At 48.8% G+C, this 17,808-nt stretch overlaps 1 protein-coding gene across 1 annotated transcript in view; it reads left to right on the top strand.

The window, feature by feature from the left end:
- Positions 1-1,279: 1,279 nt before the first annotated feature.
- Positions 1,280-17,808, top strand: part of LOC103210960 (N-alpha-acetyltransferase 20-like) — a 23,151-nt gene continuing 6,622 nt past the window's right edge. Inside the window, 3 exon segments of the mRNA XM_042783109.1 lie at positions 1,280-1,303; positions 3,773-3,859; positions 6,116-6,294. Coding sequence (XP_042639043.1) covers positions 1,280-1,303; positions 3,773-3,859; positions 6,116-6,294 — 290 coding nt within the window.

The following is a 17,808-nucleotide window of genomic DNA, read 5'->3' as shown; positions in this document are numbered from 1 at the left end:
ATGCACTGGGCCATGGACTTCAGCCTTACTGTCCTAGGAACCATCTCCCTCAAGCTAAGGATGCCAAATGCAGTGCTAGTACCCAGCACCATGAACACCCACCTCAGTGTAGGAGTCATAGCCTCCATCCTCCCTGAGGAAGCACTGAAGTGGTTCCTTGCTGAGCTAGTTAACATTGTGTTTCTCCTTGGCTGGCCATGAACTGAGTGCTTGGCAGTTGGATGTAGTTATTTCCCATGATGAGAATGTTATCACCGCCACAGTAGATCTGCTTGGAATAGCTAAGTAGTTGCCTTTAGGGTGTGGCCTGATTCCACTGTTTATAGGGAAGCTTTGAGAAGAGTTCCTAGCTTTTTGGCATATCTGGGTCCTGCATTTGACATGGTCTTCATCTCCAATTCCTGGACTTGAACCAGTGACCTGTTGTGTTGACTGTAGGTCCTAGGACTATTGTTGGACTTGTACCTGCTGTGTTTCCTGATGATCTTGGGATTATGCCATTTTACCTGCCCATCGTGGATTTTTCAGCCTCAACAACCAGTAACTGCATGAGTCAGAAGAAGCCTTCGGCTTCAGTGAGCCTGGAATAAGAGGTAAAGCTGAAGCCTAAAGTCAGAAGGCTTTTACCCATCCCCAAGAGCCAACATTCTGAATTTGGGTTTTTAGTCTCTTGAACTGTAGAATAAATTCCAGTTTGTTAAAGCCATCTACTTGTATTATTTCTGTTATACCAAGCACAAGAGAACCAAGACAAAATTTGGTCCAGAGGAATGTGGTGCTGCTCTAATAGATCAAAAATGTGACCATGAATGTGGAGCATGTCTTTGTACCTGAGATCCCTGCATTGAGACTATGGCAGGGACACTGGCAGAGAGATGGCAAGAGCAGAGCTGAGAAACTGGCACAAGACAGGGCAGTGGGCTTGCCAACCCATAGAGCGAGAAAGCTGAATGCCTGTGTGCAGGAGGCTTCCTGGTGGAGTGGGTTGCCTTTGCACAGTAATGAGTAGAACTGAAGAGCTCTGTAATACTTGCTGGAACAAGGCAGAGGCTGTGGGTGGCTTTCTCAAGACAACAAGGAAATGGGAATCTGAGCTGCCTCCATCGCAAAGGATAGTACTGTGGTCACTGGAGTTTCACAAGGTGGAATCACCACAGCCTCCTAGGTTTCAAAAAGCTAGATCTTCACCAACTCGGTTCTGGAGTGTGGGAATGCTCTACACGAGTGCCAATGGGATAGGGCCATATGTACTGCCCAGAAGTGAGTGGGCGAGACCGACATGACCAAGAGGCAGAAGTTTGGGGTGTGCTAGGCCAAGGGGATGAGGTCACCACTCAGATGGATTAGGAGAATCGAGCCACCCATTGAAGGAGATCTATACTGGTGGTAAGTTGACAAGGAGTGCCATTTTGTAGTTAGGGTACATTTTATAGCTTGGTGGGCCATGGTTTTGAGTGGCTTGGCAGCTAGATACATTTATTCCCCAGGATGAGATTGGGTATTAACTCCATGGTGGAATCTGGGGTGGGATTTTAATCAGTAGAAGGGGAGCTGTCTTTGGGGTGTGGCTTGCTTCTACTATATGTGGAGAAGCTTTGAGAAAGATCCTTGGCCTTTAGCACATCTGGATCCTGCATTTGGCCAAGTCTTCATCTCCAGTTCCTGGACTTGAACCAGTGTCCTGCTGTGTTGCTTGCTGAGGTTGGGATTGTGTCATTTTACCTGCTCATCATGGATTCATGAGCCTCAACAGCCAGTCACTGTGTGACTCAGAAGAAGGCTTCAACTCCCATGGGCCTGGAACAAGAGGCAGAGCTGAAGGCAAAGGTCAAGGGGCCTTCACACAGCCCTGAGAGCTGCTGGCACTCTGAATTTGGACTTCTAGCCTCCTCAACTGTAAGATAATAAATTCTTATTTGTTAAAGCCACTGACTTGTGGCAGTTCTATTACAGTAACATGAGAGCCAAGACACTTGTCAAACCCTCAGTGAAAACTGGGAAACTGAGTACAACAGAGAGGCAGGGATGGTACAGGACACAGCGATGGGCAGAGTCCAGAGCATGAAGAAATCTTCAGACTCTTAAGCCAGGGATCAGCTCCTCACATGGGGTTAGCATTGGGAGTGAGAGGCCCTAAAATTTGGGAGAACCAACTGGCCCACATATTGATTTGACAGAGGTGACGTGAGTTGTGGGTCAGAGAGGAAGACCCAAGGGATCCCAATAAAAGAAAAGAGGTGATGCAGCCAGCTCTGTCTCAGGACAGGGTTCTGGGGTCTTCTAGCACAGGCCATGGCCCACTGCACAGGGAGGCAAGAAATGCCACATCTTTCTCTCAGGGAGAAGCTGTGGGTTTGAATCTCCAACCTTTCACTTAGCAGCTGAGTGCTTATCCACTGAGCCACTAGTGAGCCTTTTGTCTGCTACACGACGTATATTATAGTCTATATAGGTGTTGTCTCTCAAACACTTGGTGACACGCCAAGGAAGTGGATGTCAGAATGACCCTCATTGTGTGCCTGGGGAGTGGGGATGCTCTGAGAAACACAAAGATGTGTCCAGGTTCTCAAACTGGTTGAGAGGTATGAGCTCAGCTCTGATTGCTCAAAGCTGGAGTCCTGGGTTCACCCTGACCATCCCCAGGCTCTGTGGGGCTGTGTAGGTGTCACTGTGCACAGTTATGGAGATGGCATGGGGACAAGTGAGCATTCAGCAGCCCAGTGCAACCTTTGGGGTCTCTGATTTGAAATCAGGCCAAGGTCAGGTGACCCAGGATATGACCTCATTTCCTTGGCAACAGAGTACATAAAATTGGAATCCTGGTAACCAGGCCCCACATTCTAGAGACAGGCCCTAGACCAGCTCACGTGAGTGGAGACACTCAAAGTATGAGCATGTGGTCAAGTTGTTTCTCGTCATCTCCGGAAAATAACCTGGAAAAGTCCAGGAATTCGACCCTTTCACGGAGGTTGAGACGAGGCCTCAGCTCCCACCCCCGAAGTCTCTGGCTATTTGCGAAAAAGAACGGGAAAGTAACACAGAATGGTCCTGGTAGGTCAACCGGGGCTAGGCCACAACTCTGACCCCACCTGGGCAGCCCCACACCCCTACCCCATGTCACACCAGCCTACAAGCCATGCCAGCCCCTGTCCTTGGTAAGGTGGTTTTCTCCCTGGTGATGAGAGCTGGAAGGAAGAGAGGACAGAACTGAAGAGGTTGAAAGTTGTTGAAGGAGGCAGGGTCCATTTGGGGGAGAGGTGGGTGGGGTCAGAGAAGGAGGATCATAGGATCTGGGAGATTTGGGAGAGGTAAGTGGTGAGGAAGATAATGAAATTGGCTCTGCTACTGCTTAACAACTGGCAAGCATGGGAGCTGTGCCAGTTCCATCCCCACTATCAATCACCAGTGCTGGGCTCATGGGACTGGGGCTGACCTAGAATGGGATGGTCGGTGGGTCTATTCCATCAGATTGGAATATGGGCTTGTGTGGCACAGGTGGAGACCTGCTTTGTTTCCTTGCCCCAATTCCCTTATCACATAGTCTCTACCTGGAGGTCCCAGTTATACCTTGAGTTCTACAGTCATATGGGAATGATAGTTTTGTGCATGGTCAGTGTATTAGGGTGGGGCTGGATAGTGCAGGCCCAGGCAGTCCCCCAGCCCATGGTGGACACAAGGAATTGTGAGCTCCTCTAAGGGGCAGAGAGGGATGGAGGTGGTTTAAAGGGGCTCTGGATGCCTCCAGGTCTGCTTCTGGGCCTTGTTTCCACAGAGTCCCCCTCAGGAGATCCACAAGGAGGAGAAAGATGGCATTATCCACCCCAAGATAGGGGCCAGGAAGTGCTGGTGCAGACTCTGTGTGAGTGCAGGAGGCAGGATCTCCACCCAAGGACCCCAGATGATCAGAGGGGGCCCACGAGCCAGACACCACCCTGGAAGCCCCATGCTTTCTCCTGGGCTTGCCTTCTCAGGGGCCCCAAGTCTTTATCCTAAAGAATTGGCCACCCACCAACATTTACACCTGCTTCAACAGCCCTTTCCTCCCTCACCAGGTGCAAAGACACTTTCCCTCTATTTGTAGGATGATCAGATAGGAGTCTCCTACCCTGTTTCCATGTCACATCCACATGTGTTACTACACCTCACCCCTGTGTTAGCGTTTAATGCCTATCCTTGGTTCCCTGACATCAGTCAGCTAGGCTGGCCTTCCATAGGTCCTCCCAGTGTCACACAGCTTCTTTTAACCAAAAATGCAAGGTTCAGACTATGATATACCTGTGTCTGCTATCTGTGTTCTCAGCAAAACCATCACTAGGACACTTGCACATCAGGAACTGTCCTGACTTGCCTGCAAGGAAACATTGCAGAACGTAGGCTGTATTCCCCACTGCTAAAAAGACATGGAGGTGACATCTTCTTACCTCCTCCAATCTTGCGAGGGGGAAACAGAGTCACCATCAGCAGCCCAAGGCTTATTCAGAAGAGGCAGACCTACTGCCACCCTCCAGCCTTTTTACTAGCTCTCACGTCAGCCATCCCTCCAAAGACAATCATTACTTCTCTGCTTTGCTTTTCTCTCTGCCAGGCATTTGTCTCTGGTCAGAGTCTCTCTCTGCTGAGTGACTGCCAAGGGGATCCAGTGCAGGGATCTCAAGTCCAAGGACACACTCTGTTTCACCTTCAGCTCTTCTCTCCTCATGGCAGTGAAATCCCCTCTCTGCCTCTAGAAGGGCCCATTTTAAGCCTGCTAGAATGACAAAACTAATCCCACCATCTGAGTTCTACTCGCCGTATTTGCATGGTCCCACCCAGTAATCAGGAGCTCTGGTGGCGTAGCGCCTAAGACATTTGACTGCTAACCTGAAGGCTTGTGGTTCAAAACCACTGGCCACTCCTCAGAAGGAAGGTTGTTCAATCTACTTCTGTAGTGATACTGCCTCGGAAACCCAAGGAGGGGGCGCTATGAGTCGGATTCGACTCCACAAAAGTGGATGCGTTTTTTTTTTTTTTTTTTTTTTGCATTACCCTGTATTCTGGTGGTAGTTACAAAGACTATGGCTAGAATAGCAATACCAATTCATTCACTGCACCACACTCACTGATGGAGCCTTTCATTGCTGTTGACCCTGGACACATGCCTTTCTGCTGTCCTTTCTGCAGGGATGATAGTGACCCTGATGTTTGTCCTCCCACACTGACAGCCTAGCCCAGATCCCACTCATGTGATGCAGGTATTAAAGTTAGGGCCCTACATTCAGATTCCTTCCCAAACAGCTATAGCAGTCACATGACATCAACAGTCTGTGAGGGTGGCTTGTCCCTGCATCCAGCCTGTCCTAATGTGATGGTTCCTTTGCATTGGTGCCAACCTGTTAGGTTTGCACGTGGCTTTGAGCTGTGTCCCTGAGCAGCTGAGCCACCTCTCAGTCCTTCACCAGCCATCTGGATGCTCACTCCACAAGTGAGTGTCTGGAAGATCCTTGGTCCTGTGAAGGTTGGTCTCCCACTATGGGATCTCCAGTTTCTCAATTTTGGCAGCATCTGGGACCACCATGACTTCACCTAAGCCCCTTCCATGTACAGAAAGAACAATCCATGTCATGCTTTGCCCTCAGAGGGGATCTCGTGGGATGTGTCTACTCTGTGTATTGTCTCCAGTTGGGGAGGGGGAATGTGTCTGTTCAAGACATCCCCATAGCCCCTCTCTCATGCCCCACATCCAAGTCAGGAGAAGACTAGGCCTCACCAGCATCTAGGGAACATCATGGAGCCCAGGTATTAGGAGGTTCTGGGCTAGGACTGCGTGTCTTCGAGCAGACACTGGACTTGGCTCAGCCTCTGCTTCCTCATCTCTGCAGTGGGGTGTTTTGTAAGGACTCAAGGGGCTACTGCTCTTCTTTTAAGATTTCATGATTCATTAGTGATCATAATGACTTCCACTCCCTCATGTTTTTGAACATCCTCACCACACATTCGGCATGGAAAGCCGAGCCCTGATTTCTGCTGGAGGCACTCTTGTCCCAGCTCCTGCCACAGGTCACTGGTCTGAGCTTGGGTTCCCAATTGGCCTGCTGTGTCACCAGGCTGCCTATGTCCCTCCTTTGTCCCAACCCAGTGTGTCTGTGGCTCAGACCAAGAAGTGGAGGAGAGAGTCAAGGCACGCAGGGTGGCCAAGCTTGTGAATCGCGTGGTGCCTGCCGTCATGGAAGGGGACTTGGCCTACATGCAGGTCTTTATGTGCACCTTCAGACGTTACACCACCACCCGGCATGTCCTGGACGTGATGTTCAAAAGGTGAGTGCCCACCCTCTGCCACCAGCTACCAACTGTAAGTCCGGAATGTTGCTTCACCGTCGGAACTTTGGTTTGTTCCCTAAAGGACCAATCCACTGGGATTACTGAAGGGGTCCCATCGGACCCACCATAAGAAGTGTGCACCCCAAGTCCAGCTCTCCAGAAGACCCTGTCTGAGAGGCTGTGATGTGTCCTTTTCTTGTTTTCCTATCTCACTTGAAAACTCAGCCTCACCTCTCCCTGACCACATGCCCTTAAACAAACCTATTTCCCATTTGTAAAGGGGTTGTGATGTCATCTTGTGGGAGCCTATACTTGGTGTCACCAGAATGGGGATTCCTGGTGAGCAGAGGAGTCTCTGGCCTGGTAGGTAACGGGGAAGGTGCAGGTGGAGTGGGTGACTCAACAGTTGTCTGTCAATGCTGTAGATACTGTTCTAGACACTTTGCATTGTGCCATGAACTAAGCAGACAGGAAGCCCTACCCTCCTGGGCCTCCATTTCAGTCACGAAGTCAGACATGAAGTCCATCCCATGTTGCCCTCCATTTCAGTCAGGGAGTCCTATGGGAAACCCTGCTTTCCTGGACCTCCGTTTCAGTCAGGGAGTCAGACTGGAACACTATCCTCCTGGACCTCCATGTCAGGGAGTCCGACAGCAAGTCCCACCCTACTGATCAGGCACCATCCACAATGCATTAGAGGTGACGCCCCCACACCTCCTCCAGATGGCTGCAACTACCTTCATTTTGCTGGGGAGAGCAGACCCCAGGACCAGCTGAAAGAGTGAGTGGTCTTTGGGTGGAAAAGGAGGGGCTCCTGTCTCCTCAGGGGGTGGGGATTGTGGGGACCTCAGTTTTCATTTGGGCTGAGAGACCTTGGGTGTTGCACATCTTGAGGACCTTGGGGTGCCACCTGCAAGACAGCAGTCTCAGATATCTGCAGGTGGAGACTCTGCATCTCGGGGAGCAGAGGACAGCCTGGGGACTCAGAAGGGTCCCTGAAAGAATCTGTACACCTAAAATGTCCTCCCATCTCTGTGTGCCCCCATCCCTATGGGGACCCAAACAAGTGGTGTCAGAAGAAACCTACTGCAAGAGCCCAAGCCCCATTGGTGGAGGATCAGCTGCATATGGTTCCCTGTCCCTTGTGGAACACTGTTGGTGGTCGAAGAGATCTTCATGGGCACAGAAAGTTAGGCAGAACACAGGCACACAAGCTGAAGACATGGGCAGGTTGGGCAGAGAGACCCCATATGTCCCTCAGAGTGAGAAGACTACAGCAGGGTGTACCACATGTGTACCTCAGTGTGGGTAGGCTGGGGCAGGGGGATGCCATGTGTCCCTTAGGGTCATGTATTCATGGAGCATCCTGGGAGTCCAGCTGTGAAGTGAAGGTGCAGAAACACTCTCCTGGCCTCCAGTGCTAACTCCCCTATGGCAATGGGCCAGACAACAGATGGTAATATAAGTCATGCTTCTGAGGAAGGAACCATTGGTCAAACCTTAGTGGAGAGAACCCAGACACCAAGTTTCTGTTGTAGCCCTTCCTCAGTGACCAGGACTGCCACTGCCAGGACAGCTAAAGTGGGTGGGCACGGGAGTGGGCTCTGGAAGAGGTATGCAGACAGAGGGACTCAGCCTATTACAGGGGTGCCCAGGAAGTGCAGTGTGGTGGAAAGGATAGGCCTCTGACTTTGTTCTTCAACACCCAGTCACCCCCAGAGCAATCACCTTCATTCTGGGCCACTGCCTAGATGACTGCCCAGAGGATTTCCATCAGTCCCCGCACTTCCCCTGCCTCACCTACATGTGAATATGCCTGACTCAGACTTGGAGCACTGTGCCCATCTTCTCCTTGGCCTGCTACATCACCTGGAGCTGAATGAGGCAGAACCAGCAGGTGAGGAGGACTGTGTATCTTTGCTGCTGAGTGATATGGGGGCCTGGGTGATACAACACAGGAAAGATCCCATAGGCTTGTTTTGACCCAAAGCTCAGAGTCACCTAAAACCTCTAAAAGTGTGAAAAATGGGAAGATAACCTGGGAGGAAATATTGGGAAATGGTCCACATCATGGCAATGGGAGGGTTTATATTTTTGGAAAGACTTGAAGAAAGGCACTCATGTGGTTGAACTTTTCTTTTGTTGAAGCTCTACAGACAAGACCAATACCCATTGTAAGAGTAGCCCAGGATACAGCAACATCTCCAGAACCAACTCAGGGATCAGCTGGGGAACCCCAACCTGCTAGTGCAGCAAATAAGGAATTCCATGAAGCACCAGATCCAACATCATCAGCTCCATCACTTGCAGGTGATGGAGAGCCAGCTAGAGACCTGGGAGTTCCTCCTGGTCCATCACCACAAGTGAATAAAGAACCCGCTGGTGCTGTGGGTCCAGACTCTGAAACAAAATCAGAGCCCTGTAGAACTCCAGGTCTTCATCACCAGCTCCATTACTGGAAGCTGATGGAGAGCCGGCTGGAGAGCTGGAAATTCCTCCTGGTCCATCACCACAAGTGAATAAAGAACCCGCTGGTGCTGTGGGTCCAGACTCTGAAACAAAATCAGAGCCCTGTAGAACTCCAGGTCTTCATCACCAGCTCCATTACTGGAAGCTGATGGAGAGCCGGCTGGAGAGCTGGAAATTCCTCCTGGTCCATCACCAGAGATGAATCAAGAACCCTGTGGGTGATATGGGTCCAGACCCTGAAACCAAATCAGAGTCTCATAGACCCCCAGATCCACGATCACCAGCTCTATCACTAGATGCTGACAGAGACCCAGCTGGAGAGCTGGAAATTCTTCCTCATCCATCAACAGAAGGGAATCAAGAACCCTTTGGTGATGTGGATCCAGATGCTGAAACAAAAGCAGGGCCCCGTAGAGCCCCAGATCCACCAGGATCAGCTCCATCACTGGAAGCTGACAGAGAGCCAGCTGCAGAGCTGGAGATTCTTCCTGTTGCATCACCAGAAGTGTGTTAAGAGCCCTCTGGTGATGTGGATCCAGATGCTGAAAGAAAATTAGGGCTCCCCAGAGCCACAAATCCACCATCACCAGGTCCATCACTGGAAGCTGATGGAGAGCCAGTTGGAGAGCTGGAAATTGTTCCTGGTCTACCACCAGATGTGATTGAAGAACCCTGTGGTGTTTTGGATCCAGATGCTGAAACAAAATTAGAGCCCTATAGAGCCCCAGATCCACCATCAGCAGCTCCATTACTGGAAGCTGGTGAAGAGCCAGCTGGACAGCTGGACATTGTTCATCATCCGCCACAAGAAGCAAATGGAGGACACCTTGGTAATGTGGATCGTGATCCAGAAACACCATCAGAGCCCCTTAGTGCACCAGATCCAGCATCACCAGCTCCATCACCACCACCTGACGGAGGGCAAACTGGAGGTCTGGAGACTCATGCACACTGCCAGAAGGAAACTGTGACCCACCTTCTCATGTCCATCCTGTTCCTCCCCTAACGTTGTGGCTTAGTAAACCACTATATTCTCCCTCTCCAGATATGGCCCCGGACCGACAGGCTGAGCCTCGTGCTGTTCCTTCTCCGCAGAATGTCCCCTAGAAACCGCACTGTTATTCCAGCACTTAAGTGAGAGCTTTTTTTGGTATTTCTTCAATATTCTCCCCACTCACTTTTTCCTTTATGCTATTTTAACTGATAGATGTCTAATTCAATAAAGTTTTGACTTAATAGTTTCTATGCATATGACATAGTGGCTTTGTGTAATGTCATAATTATTTTCTAAAATTATAAGCGTCTGCTGCTGAAGTGACTCCACTTTGTAACTCTACTTTTGTAATATCCAGCTATAACTGGAAATATCTTGCTAAAACTCCATTTTATGTCACTGAAGTGACCATCTCATCTTGCCCCTACTCCCTGTGGGTTAAGGGGTTCCCCCCACTTTTGCATATTAAGCAACTAAAACACCCCTAGATGAATGCCTGTGGTAAAGCACATACTCTGAGTCCTTGAAACTGCAGCATCTCCTTCTGTATTATCACTTGCTTCCCTGCTTGCCTTTTGGCTTTATAAAGCCTACCTAAAATCAGACTTAATGCTGCAGCATAGGAGCATGTTTCAGCTTCCTGCAGTTGACGAGCCTAAATAAAACTTATACCCAAAATTGGACATTATAGTGGCTATTATTTTAAACTGAACCCATAACACTACCAAAAGTTTTCATCACCGCAACAGATATCCTGTACCCATAAAGAAGTCCCTATGTTTCCACCCCCAACCCATGGCAATCAGTGATGGCAATCAGTGTCTACAGATTCATCTCCTTGCATATTGATCTCGAAGGGGAAATAGCTGGTCCTTTGCACCTTGCATCCTTCATTTAGTTTACTGTCTTCAAGATTCATCTGTGCTTTAGCTGCCATCAGTATCTATTTCTTTCTAAGGTTTAATGGGGTCCCATTGTATGGATGGAGCATACTTTATCCATCCATTCATCTGCTGATGGGCGACTGAGTTGTGTCCAGCTTTAGATGGATGTGAGTAGTACTGCTGTGAGCATTTGGGGACAGGCATTGCATGAGTGCCTGTGAACAGGATAATGGGAGAGGAGGGGAGGGAGGAGGTGGAAAAGGTGAGGGCATAGTCCAGGTATGGGGAGTGAGAGTTAGAAGGGAAAAAGAGGCAGACTATCTATGAGAGTTGAGGAAGTGAGAGTGGCCTGGTGAACTCTCAAATGTGGGTAACAAGGAGTCAGGAGTGGTCTTGGTGCAGCACTGGTGTGAGTGTGGAGGCGGACAGGGTTAGACCCAATGAGTGAAGTGAGAGGTTGGAAGGGGCTAGGACTCCACCACCAGGTGTGGTAATGGGGATGTGGGCAGGGTCAGGAGGTAGCCCTGTAACGGTTAGTGAGGAGGAGGCTTGGCCACCAAGAAGACATAGATGTGGGAGGAATGGAAGAGAAGGGTTCAGTGAGGGTTCCCTGTGAGCAGTGAGTGTGGAGTGGGCCAGGCCATACACGGGTCAGGAGTAAGGAGGAGGTAGGAGGAGATAGGTCAGTAGAGGCATAGGTGGAAGGAGATAGGAGATGGCAAGGCTGAGAAGCCCAGATGTGGTTGCAAGGAGTTAGGAGGAGTCAGGAAAGAGCCCAGGTGTGGGATGTGAGGAGGGATGACTGGCCAGGATTCAGACTCGGTGTGGAAACTGAGGAAAATGAAAGAAATAGAAGAAGGCTCGAATGTGGGGAAGGAGGAATGGCAAAGGTCAGGTCCCAGTGGGAGGGAGTTAAGGACAGCCCAGGTGTGGGAAGTGAGAAGGTGGACTGGTCTGCAGAGTGAGAAGGTGGAGAGAGTCAGGGGGATGGCCAGGTGTGTGCAGTGCAGAGGTAGGAAGGGCCAGGAGGTGGCCCAGGGATGGGCAATGGGAAGAAAGCATGATAAACCTTAGGGGTGAGTAACAAGTGGGTGGGAGACACAGGTCTGAGTAATGAAGAGGTTGAAGGGGTTAGGAGGTGGTCATGCTTTGGGGAGTGTGGAGGTGAGAGGAGTCAGGAGGCAATTCACATATGGGAGGGGAGGAAGTGAGGAAGGCAGGTGAAAGAGTAGGTATGAATGAGGTGGGTGGAGTCAGGAGGCACCCAACAAAGGAAGTGGACAGAATGGAAGAGTCAAGTATGGGCAGTGAGAAGGTTTGGGGACCAGGAGAAGGCCTAGAATTGGGTAATTGGGAGGCTGGAGGGATTGATTGAATGCCATACTTAGGAATTGAAGAGGAAGAAGGGGTCAGAAGTTAGGACGTGGGCTGGGTGAGGAGAAAGCATGGTTGTGAAGAATAAGCCTGGTGGCCAGGCTACAATAAAGATGTGGGGAATGAGGGGTGGGAGGCAGCCTAGTTTGGGCCATTGAGGAGGTGGGAGGGGACAGAAGCCCACTTAGGTGAAGAGAGAAAGTCTGAAGGATGCAGCTGCCAGTCCAAGAGGGACCTGAAGCTGTGGAGGGACCAGGGGGCAGCTCATTTATTGGGATGAGGTGGGAGTGAGCAGGAGATATTCCAGAACTGAGGAATAAGGAGGTGATTGGGGTCAGAAGGCAGTGGGCAGGAGGCAACCCAGGTGTGTGTACTGAGGAGTTGGGCAAGTCAGCAGGACCCCCTGTGTTAGAGTGAAGAGGGGAGAGGCGGCAGGTGAAGGCAGATCCTTACAGTTAATGATATCAGAGTGCTCAGAAGAAGACACAGGTGAGACCAGAGAAGGGAAAGTCCAAGGAGCAGCTGAGGAGTGCAGAATGAGGGGTCCAATGCAGCAGAGGGCTGCATCTTCTCCATCTTTTGCTAGGAGTGGATACCAGTGTAGGAGGGACCTTCATTGAGGGGACAAGAGGAAGGCTCTTCTCCCGGGGCATCACACTGAGGGGACTCAGGTCCCAGGATCAGCTTGTGAGGGGCCTCTCTGGCCAAGATGGGAATTATGTGCCTCTGGAACCTGGGAACCACTGGGCCTGAGCCACCACATGCATGTCTGGAAAACTGGGAAAAGGGGCAACGCAAAAACAAGCCAAGACTCTCAGCCATGTTTTCCAGGCCTCTGGGCCTGTCTCCTCAGCCCACTGCAGAGAGAAAACATCATACACATACACATGTGTATCAGGACAGACACATGCTTTGAGTGTACCCTAAAGCTGACCCATAAACAATGTGATCAATGTCATTTGTCCTTGGTGAGCTGACCACCCACTCCCAGCCACTAGCCAGACCAGGAGGAATGGCCTGTTCTCTGAACCTTCTCCCATCTTCCAGCACCATGTTGTGAGCTGGGCAGTGTGGTGGCCTCCACATCCTACAGAGAAGCAAGACTGAGGATCAGGGACTGAGGTTCAGAAACTAGACAAAGAGGCCTAGGATGAACAGGGCAGGAATTCCAGTGCAGGGATCAGTGATAGCAGGCTCCGTCCCAAAGGAGACAGGAAGGAAATGGGAGTAGAGTGAGAAGTGCTGGGTGTTGGGACCCTGAGGCATGGGGTAGGGGGTCTGGGAAAAATTGGCCCTTGGGAACCTTTTCCCGAGTGGTGTGTGATAGGTTCTGGGTTCTGGACAGCCTATTCTACTCCATAGTCCATCTTTGCAGGCAGTAGGGTGGAGGATGGATGACCCTCTGACAGTAGGTCTGATTTGGGAGCCTTGGAGTCAGGGAAGTTCATGAATAAGAGCTGTGGGGTCTAAACAAACTTCTGCAGAATCACTCCTAGGGAAATGTGTCATGCAGTGTCATTGGTGGTCCTGGAACTAGTCTAGGTCAGGTCTATGGCTCAGACCTGCTCTCAAGGGGGTCAAATGTCCTATGGCTGATGCCACTGTGGTCACCGCTGACCACCACTCCCTCCCTCCCTCCCTTTCCAGGCAGCCTGGAGAGGACAGAGCCCATCTCTCTCTTGCTCATGCCATGCCCAGGATGCTGACAATATGGCAATATCAACAAGTACGTGTTGAATGCAATAATGAATTTAATCTGGAAGCTTCTTTTAAACTTTCTGTATTTTAGGGGTGTATAAGGCTCCTAGAAATAATAAGTTTATCCTCCATTGTCCTAGATACACATTTGAGTAATACACAGGAAGCAAAGCTGTCCATAACAAAGCTGTAGTAGAATGTTCAGAGTAACCTTATTCATGGCAGCCAAGTAGTGCAGCAATCCACTTGTCCATCACCCGACCAACCCTACAGGTCACCAGGTTTATCTTTATCCAGTATATGGCCCCTTGAACTCTGGGATACAGCCAGGAAAACACTTTTTCAATTGCCTCTCATGCACGTACAGGTTCAAATGAGCACAATTAAGTGTTCTGGGATTTCCATTCTGTGCAACGTTATCCATAATTTTTATGATCCACACAGTCAAATGCCTTTCCACAGTCAATAAAACACAGGTCAACATCTTTCTGGTATTGCAAAAAGGGCATGGGGACAGCATTCTCTGACCTTCTTCTAACTTCATGAGGTGGAGACAGGATCAGCATCTGCGGCATCAGCCCAAGGCTGAATCATGAGGTGGATGTCAGCCATGCCACTGCCCTCCATCCTTTCTACTGAATCTGACACCCACAGTCCCGTCCACAACACTCTCTGCTTCTCTGTTGAGTTTGCTTATTTGCTGAAATGGCCACACAGAACTCATAGACAATACTCAGCGCTATGAGGTATATTAGGGAAGTTGTTGTTGTTGTTTTAGTTGCCTTCAAGCCGGCTCCAACTCATAGAGACCTTATGTACAACAGACCAAAACATTGCCCGGTCCCATGCCTGCCTTACAATCCTTTCTATTTCTGAGCCCATTGTTGCCTCCACTGTGTCAATCCATCTCATTGAGGGCCTTCCCCTTTTTTGCTGACCCTCCACTTTACCAAGCATGATATCCTTCTCCAGGAAACGGTACCTTCTGACAAGTTGACCAAAGTAAGTGAGATGAAGTCTGGCCATTGTCGTTTCCAAGGAGTATTCTGGCTGCACTTCTTCTAGGTCAGATTTGTTGGTTCTCTTGGCAGCCCATGGTACTTTCAGTATTCTTCACCAACACCACAACTCAAAAGCATCAACTCTTGTCCAGTCTTCCTGGTTCATTGTCCAGCTCTCACATGTATATGAGGTGATTGAAAATACCATGGCTGGGGTTAGACGCCCTTTAGTCTTCCCAGAGACATCTTTGCTCTTCTGTACTTTAAAGAGGTCTTTTGCAGCAGATTTGCCAGGTGCAATACATTGACTGTTGCCTTGAATGCTGATTCCATTGGTGTTGATTGTGGAACCAATTAATATGAAATCTTTGACAACTTGAATTTTCTCCATGTGGCAGGTTACAATTCAAGATCACGAATGCTCCTTACACAATTCTTCCATCAATAGAGCCTCACATGGCCATGCCTAGGGGCATGTCTCTAGAGGCCTTTGGCCTCTTGGCCTGGCCCCTGCTCTGCTCTGGCAGATAGGTGCACTAGGTGCACCCAACTCCACCAGCAAGCCTCCTGTCCAAAGTGACTCAGCTTTCTCATTCCATGGGCTGGCAAGCCTGTTGGTCTCTCTCATGCCAATCTCTTGGTTCTGCTACCTCTGCTGCCACCATCTTTCTTCCAGGCTTTCTGCCATCTTGTCAGTGCAGGAATCTCAGGTCCATAGACACACTCTACTCTTGGTTCTTCTCTGACTTGATATGAGTGAGATCCCCCATTGTTGCCTGTGGGATAGTTTATTTTAAGCCTAACAAAATGGCTAAACTGATCATTCCACTCATTAGGGTTCTATGATGCACCTTATTTCCACAGTCCACCCCCGCAAGGGCACCATGTCCCTTAGTTCCATCATTAGCAAGGTATCCAACCCCCTTGGCGGCTCACACACACCTTACCTTTGTGAAGTTGCACCCAGTCATCTGATGGCAATCATAAAGACCATGGCTGTAAGAGCCAGACCAAATCATTCATTGCACCCAGGTATTTTTTATTGTTAGTCAAGATCCATCTGCATCAGCAATGCTATATCTCATGTCATGACCTTTTCTAAATCTGGCATAGATTTCTGGCAGTTCTCTGTCAGTGTATGGTTATAGCCATTTTTAAATTTCCTTTATCAGAATTTTGTTGTGTGTGATATTAATTCTATTGTTTGATACTTTACACATCCACATGGATCATTTTTCTTTGGAATGGGCATGGATCTGAATTTCTACCAGTGGGTTGGCCAGGAAACTGTCTTCCAAATTTCTTGGAAATTTCAGTGAGCACTTCCAGCATTACATCTGTTTGTTGGATCATCTCAGTTGGTATTTCATCAATTACCAGAGCCTTGTTTTTCACCAGTGCCTTCATGAAGCTTGACTTTTTCCTTCAGTACCATTGACCATATGAAACCTCCTGAAATGGGTGAACATTCACCAATTCTTTCTTAGTACAGCAACTCTGTATATTCTTTCCAGAATGATTGAATGCTTCCTGAATCTTTCAACTTTTTGCCCAAAGAATCTTTCAATATTGCAACTTAAGGCTTGATTTTTCCCTTCAATTATTTCATCTTGAGAAATGCAGAGAGAATACTCCAAGGAGCTGAACTGTATAAAGGAGAGCACAGCCTTAGGATTGGAGGAAGACTAAGTATGAAACCATGATACAGACATGACATAAACTTGCTGCTGAAAGTGAAGACTTGAAGCACTTACTGATGAAGATCACAGATTACAGCCTTCAGGAATGGATTACACCTTCACATCAAGTAAACAAGAACCTCACAACTGGAACAATAAAGAGAATGATGATAAACAGAGGAAATGTTGCAGTTGTCAAGGATTTCATTTTACTTGGATCCACAATTAGTGCCCATGGAAGCAGCATTCAAGAAAGGAAAGGGCATGTTGTAATGGGAAAGTCTGCTGGAAAGATCTCTTTAAAGTGTTAAAAAGCAAAGATGTCACTTTGAGGACTAAGGTGGGCTTCACCTAAACTGTGGTATTTTCAATAGCCTCATATGCATGCAAAATCTGGACAATGGAAAATACTTTTAAGAACTGACCCATTGAATTATGGTGCTGGTAAAGAACATTGACACGATCATGAGCTAGCTGATGAATGAACAGATCTGTCTTGAAAGAACTACAGGCAGAATCCTCCTTAGAAGGGAGGATAGCAAGACTTTGTCTTACATACTTTAGACATGTTATCAGTGGGGATAACTCCCTTGAGAAGGACATCATGCAAGGTAAAATAGAAGATCAATGAAAACTAGGAAGACCCTCACTGAGATGGTTGACACTGTGGCTACAACAATGGCCTCATACATGCCTACAGGAATGGGCAGTATTTCATCCTACAGTGAGTCCATGGGTCATTCTGAGTCAGAACCGATGTGACAGCACATAACCCTCACCACCACCACCAGCACCACAAGGAGCTCTCTGGTTCCTTTGACAAGTGATATGAATTGAATCCTGTTCTCTAAAAAGATAAGGGGAAATCCTAAGCCCTGCAACAGTGAACGTGGACTTGTTTGGGGAAATGGACTTTCTCTTTACAGATGTGGTCAGTTAAAATTCATGAGGTCATCCTGGAATAGAGTCAGTAATCATCCTAATCCCCTGGGGGTGGTATTGTATAAAAGAGGACAGATATGAAAACAGGATGGAAAAATGACATGGTGAAGACTTGCGACCTCCCCATGTGACTTCATAAAGGATGAGGAGAGGGAATCAAGATCAACATTAACCCAAGGCTGATTCCTATGAAGTGGAAGTCAGACAGATTTCCTTTCTCCAACCTTTTACCAATGCTGACCCCACTTGCCCCTCCCACGGTACTCTCTACTTCTCTGAATAATTGATAATTTCTTACAGTGGACACCCAGAAGTCACAGAGCACACTCACAGTTGGGGGGTCCTTTACTGGAGTAACAGCGTACAACTGAGGATCTGGAACGAGTCAGGTGTGTTAGGCTCTAGGGTCCTCTAGAGAAAGAAAAACTAGCAAGGCTTACATATATATATATATATATATATATATATAT

This window comes from Orycteropus afer, unplaced genomic scaffold (genome assembly GCF_000298275.1).
Source record: "Orycteropus afer afer isolate SDZICR_OR568_19922 unplaced genomic scaffold, OryAfe1.0 scaffold00679, whole genome shotgun sequence".
Lineage (NCBI taxonomy): Eukaryota > Metazoa > Chordata > Mammalia > Tubulidentata > Orycteropodidae > Orycteropus > Orycteropus afer.
The sequence above is the reverse complement of the archived record's forward strand: the minus strand, read 5'-3'. Positions and strand labels throughout refer to the sequence as shown.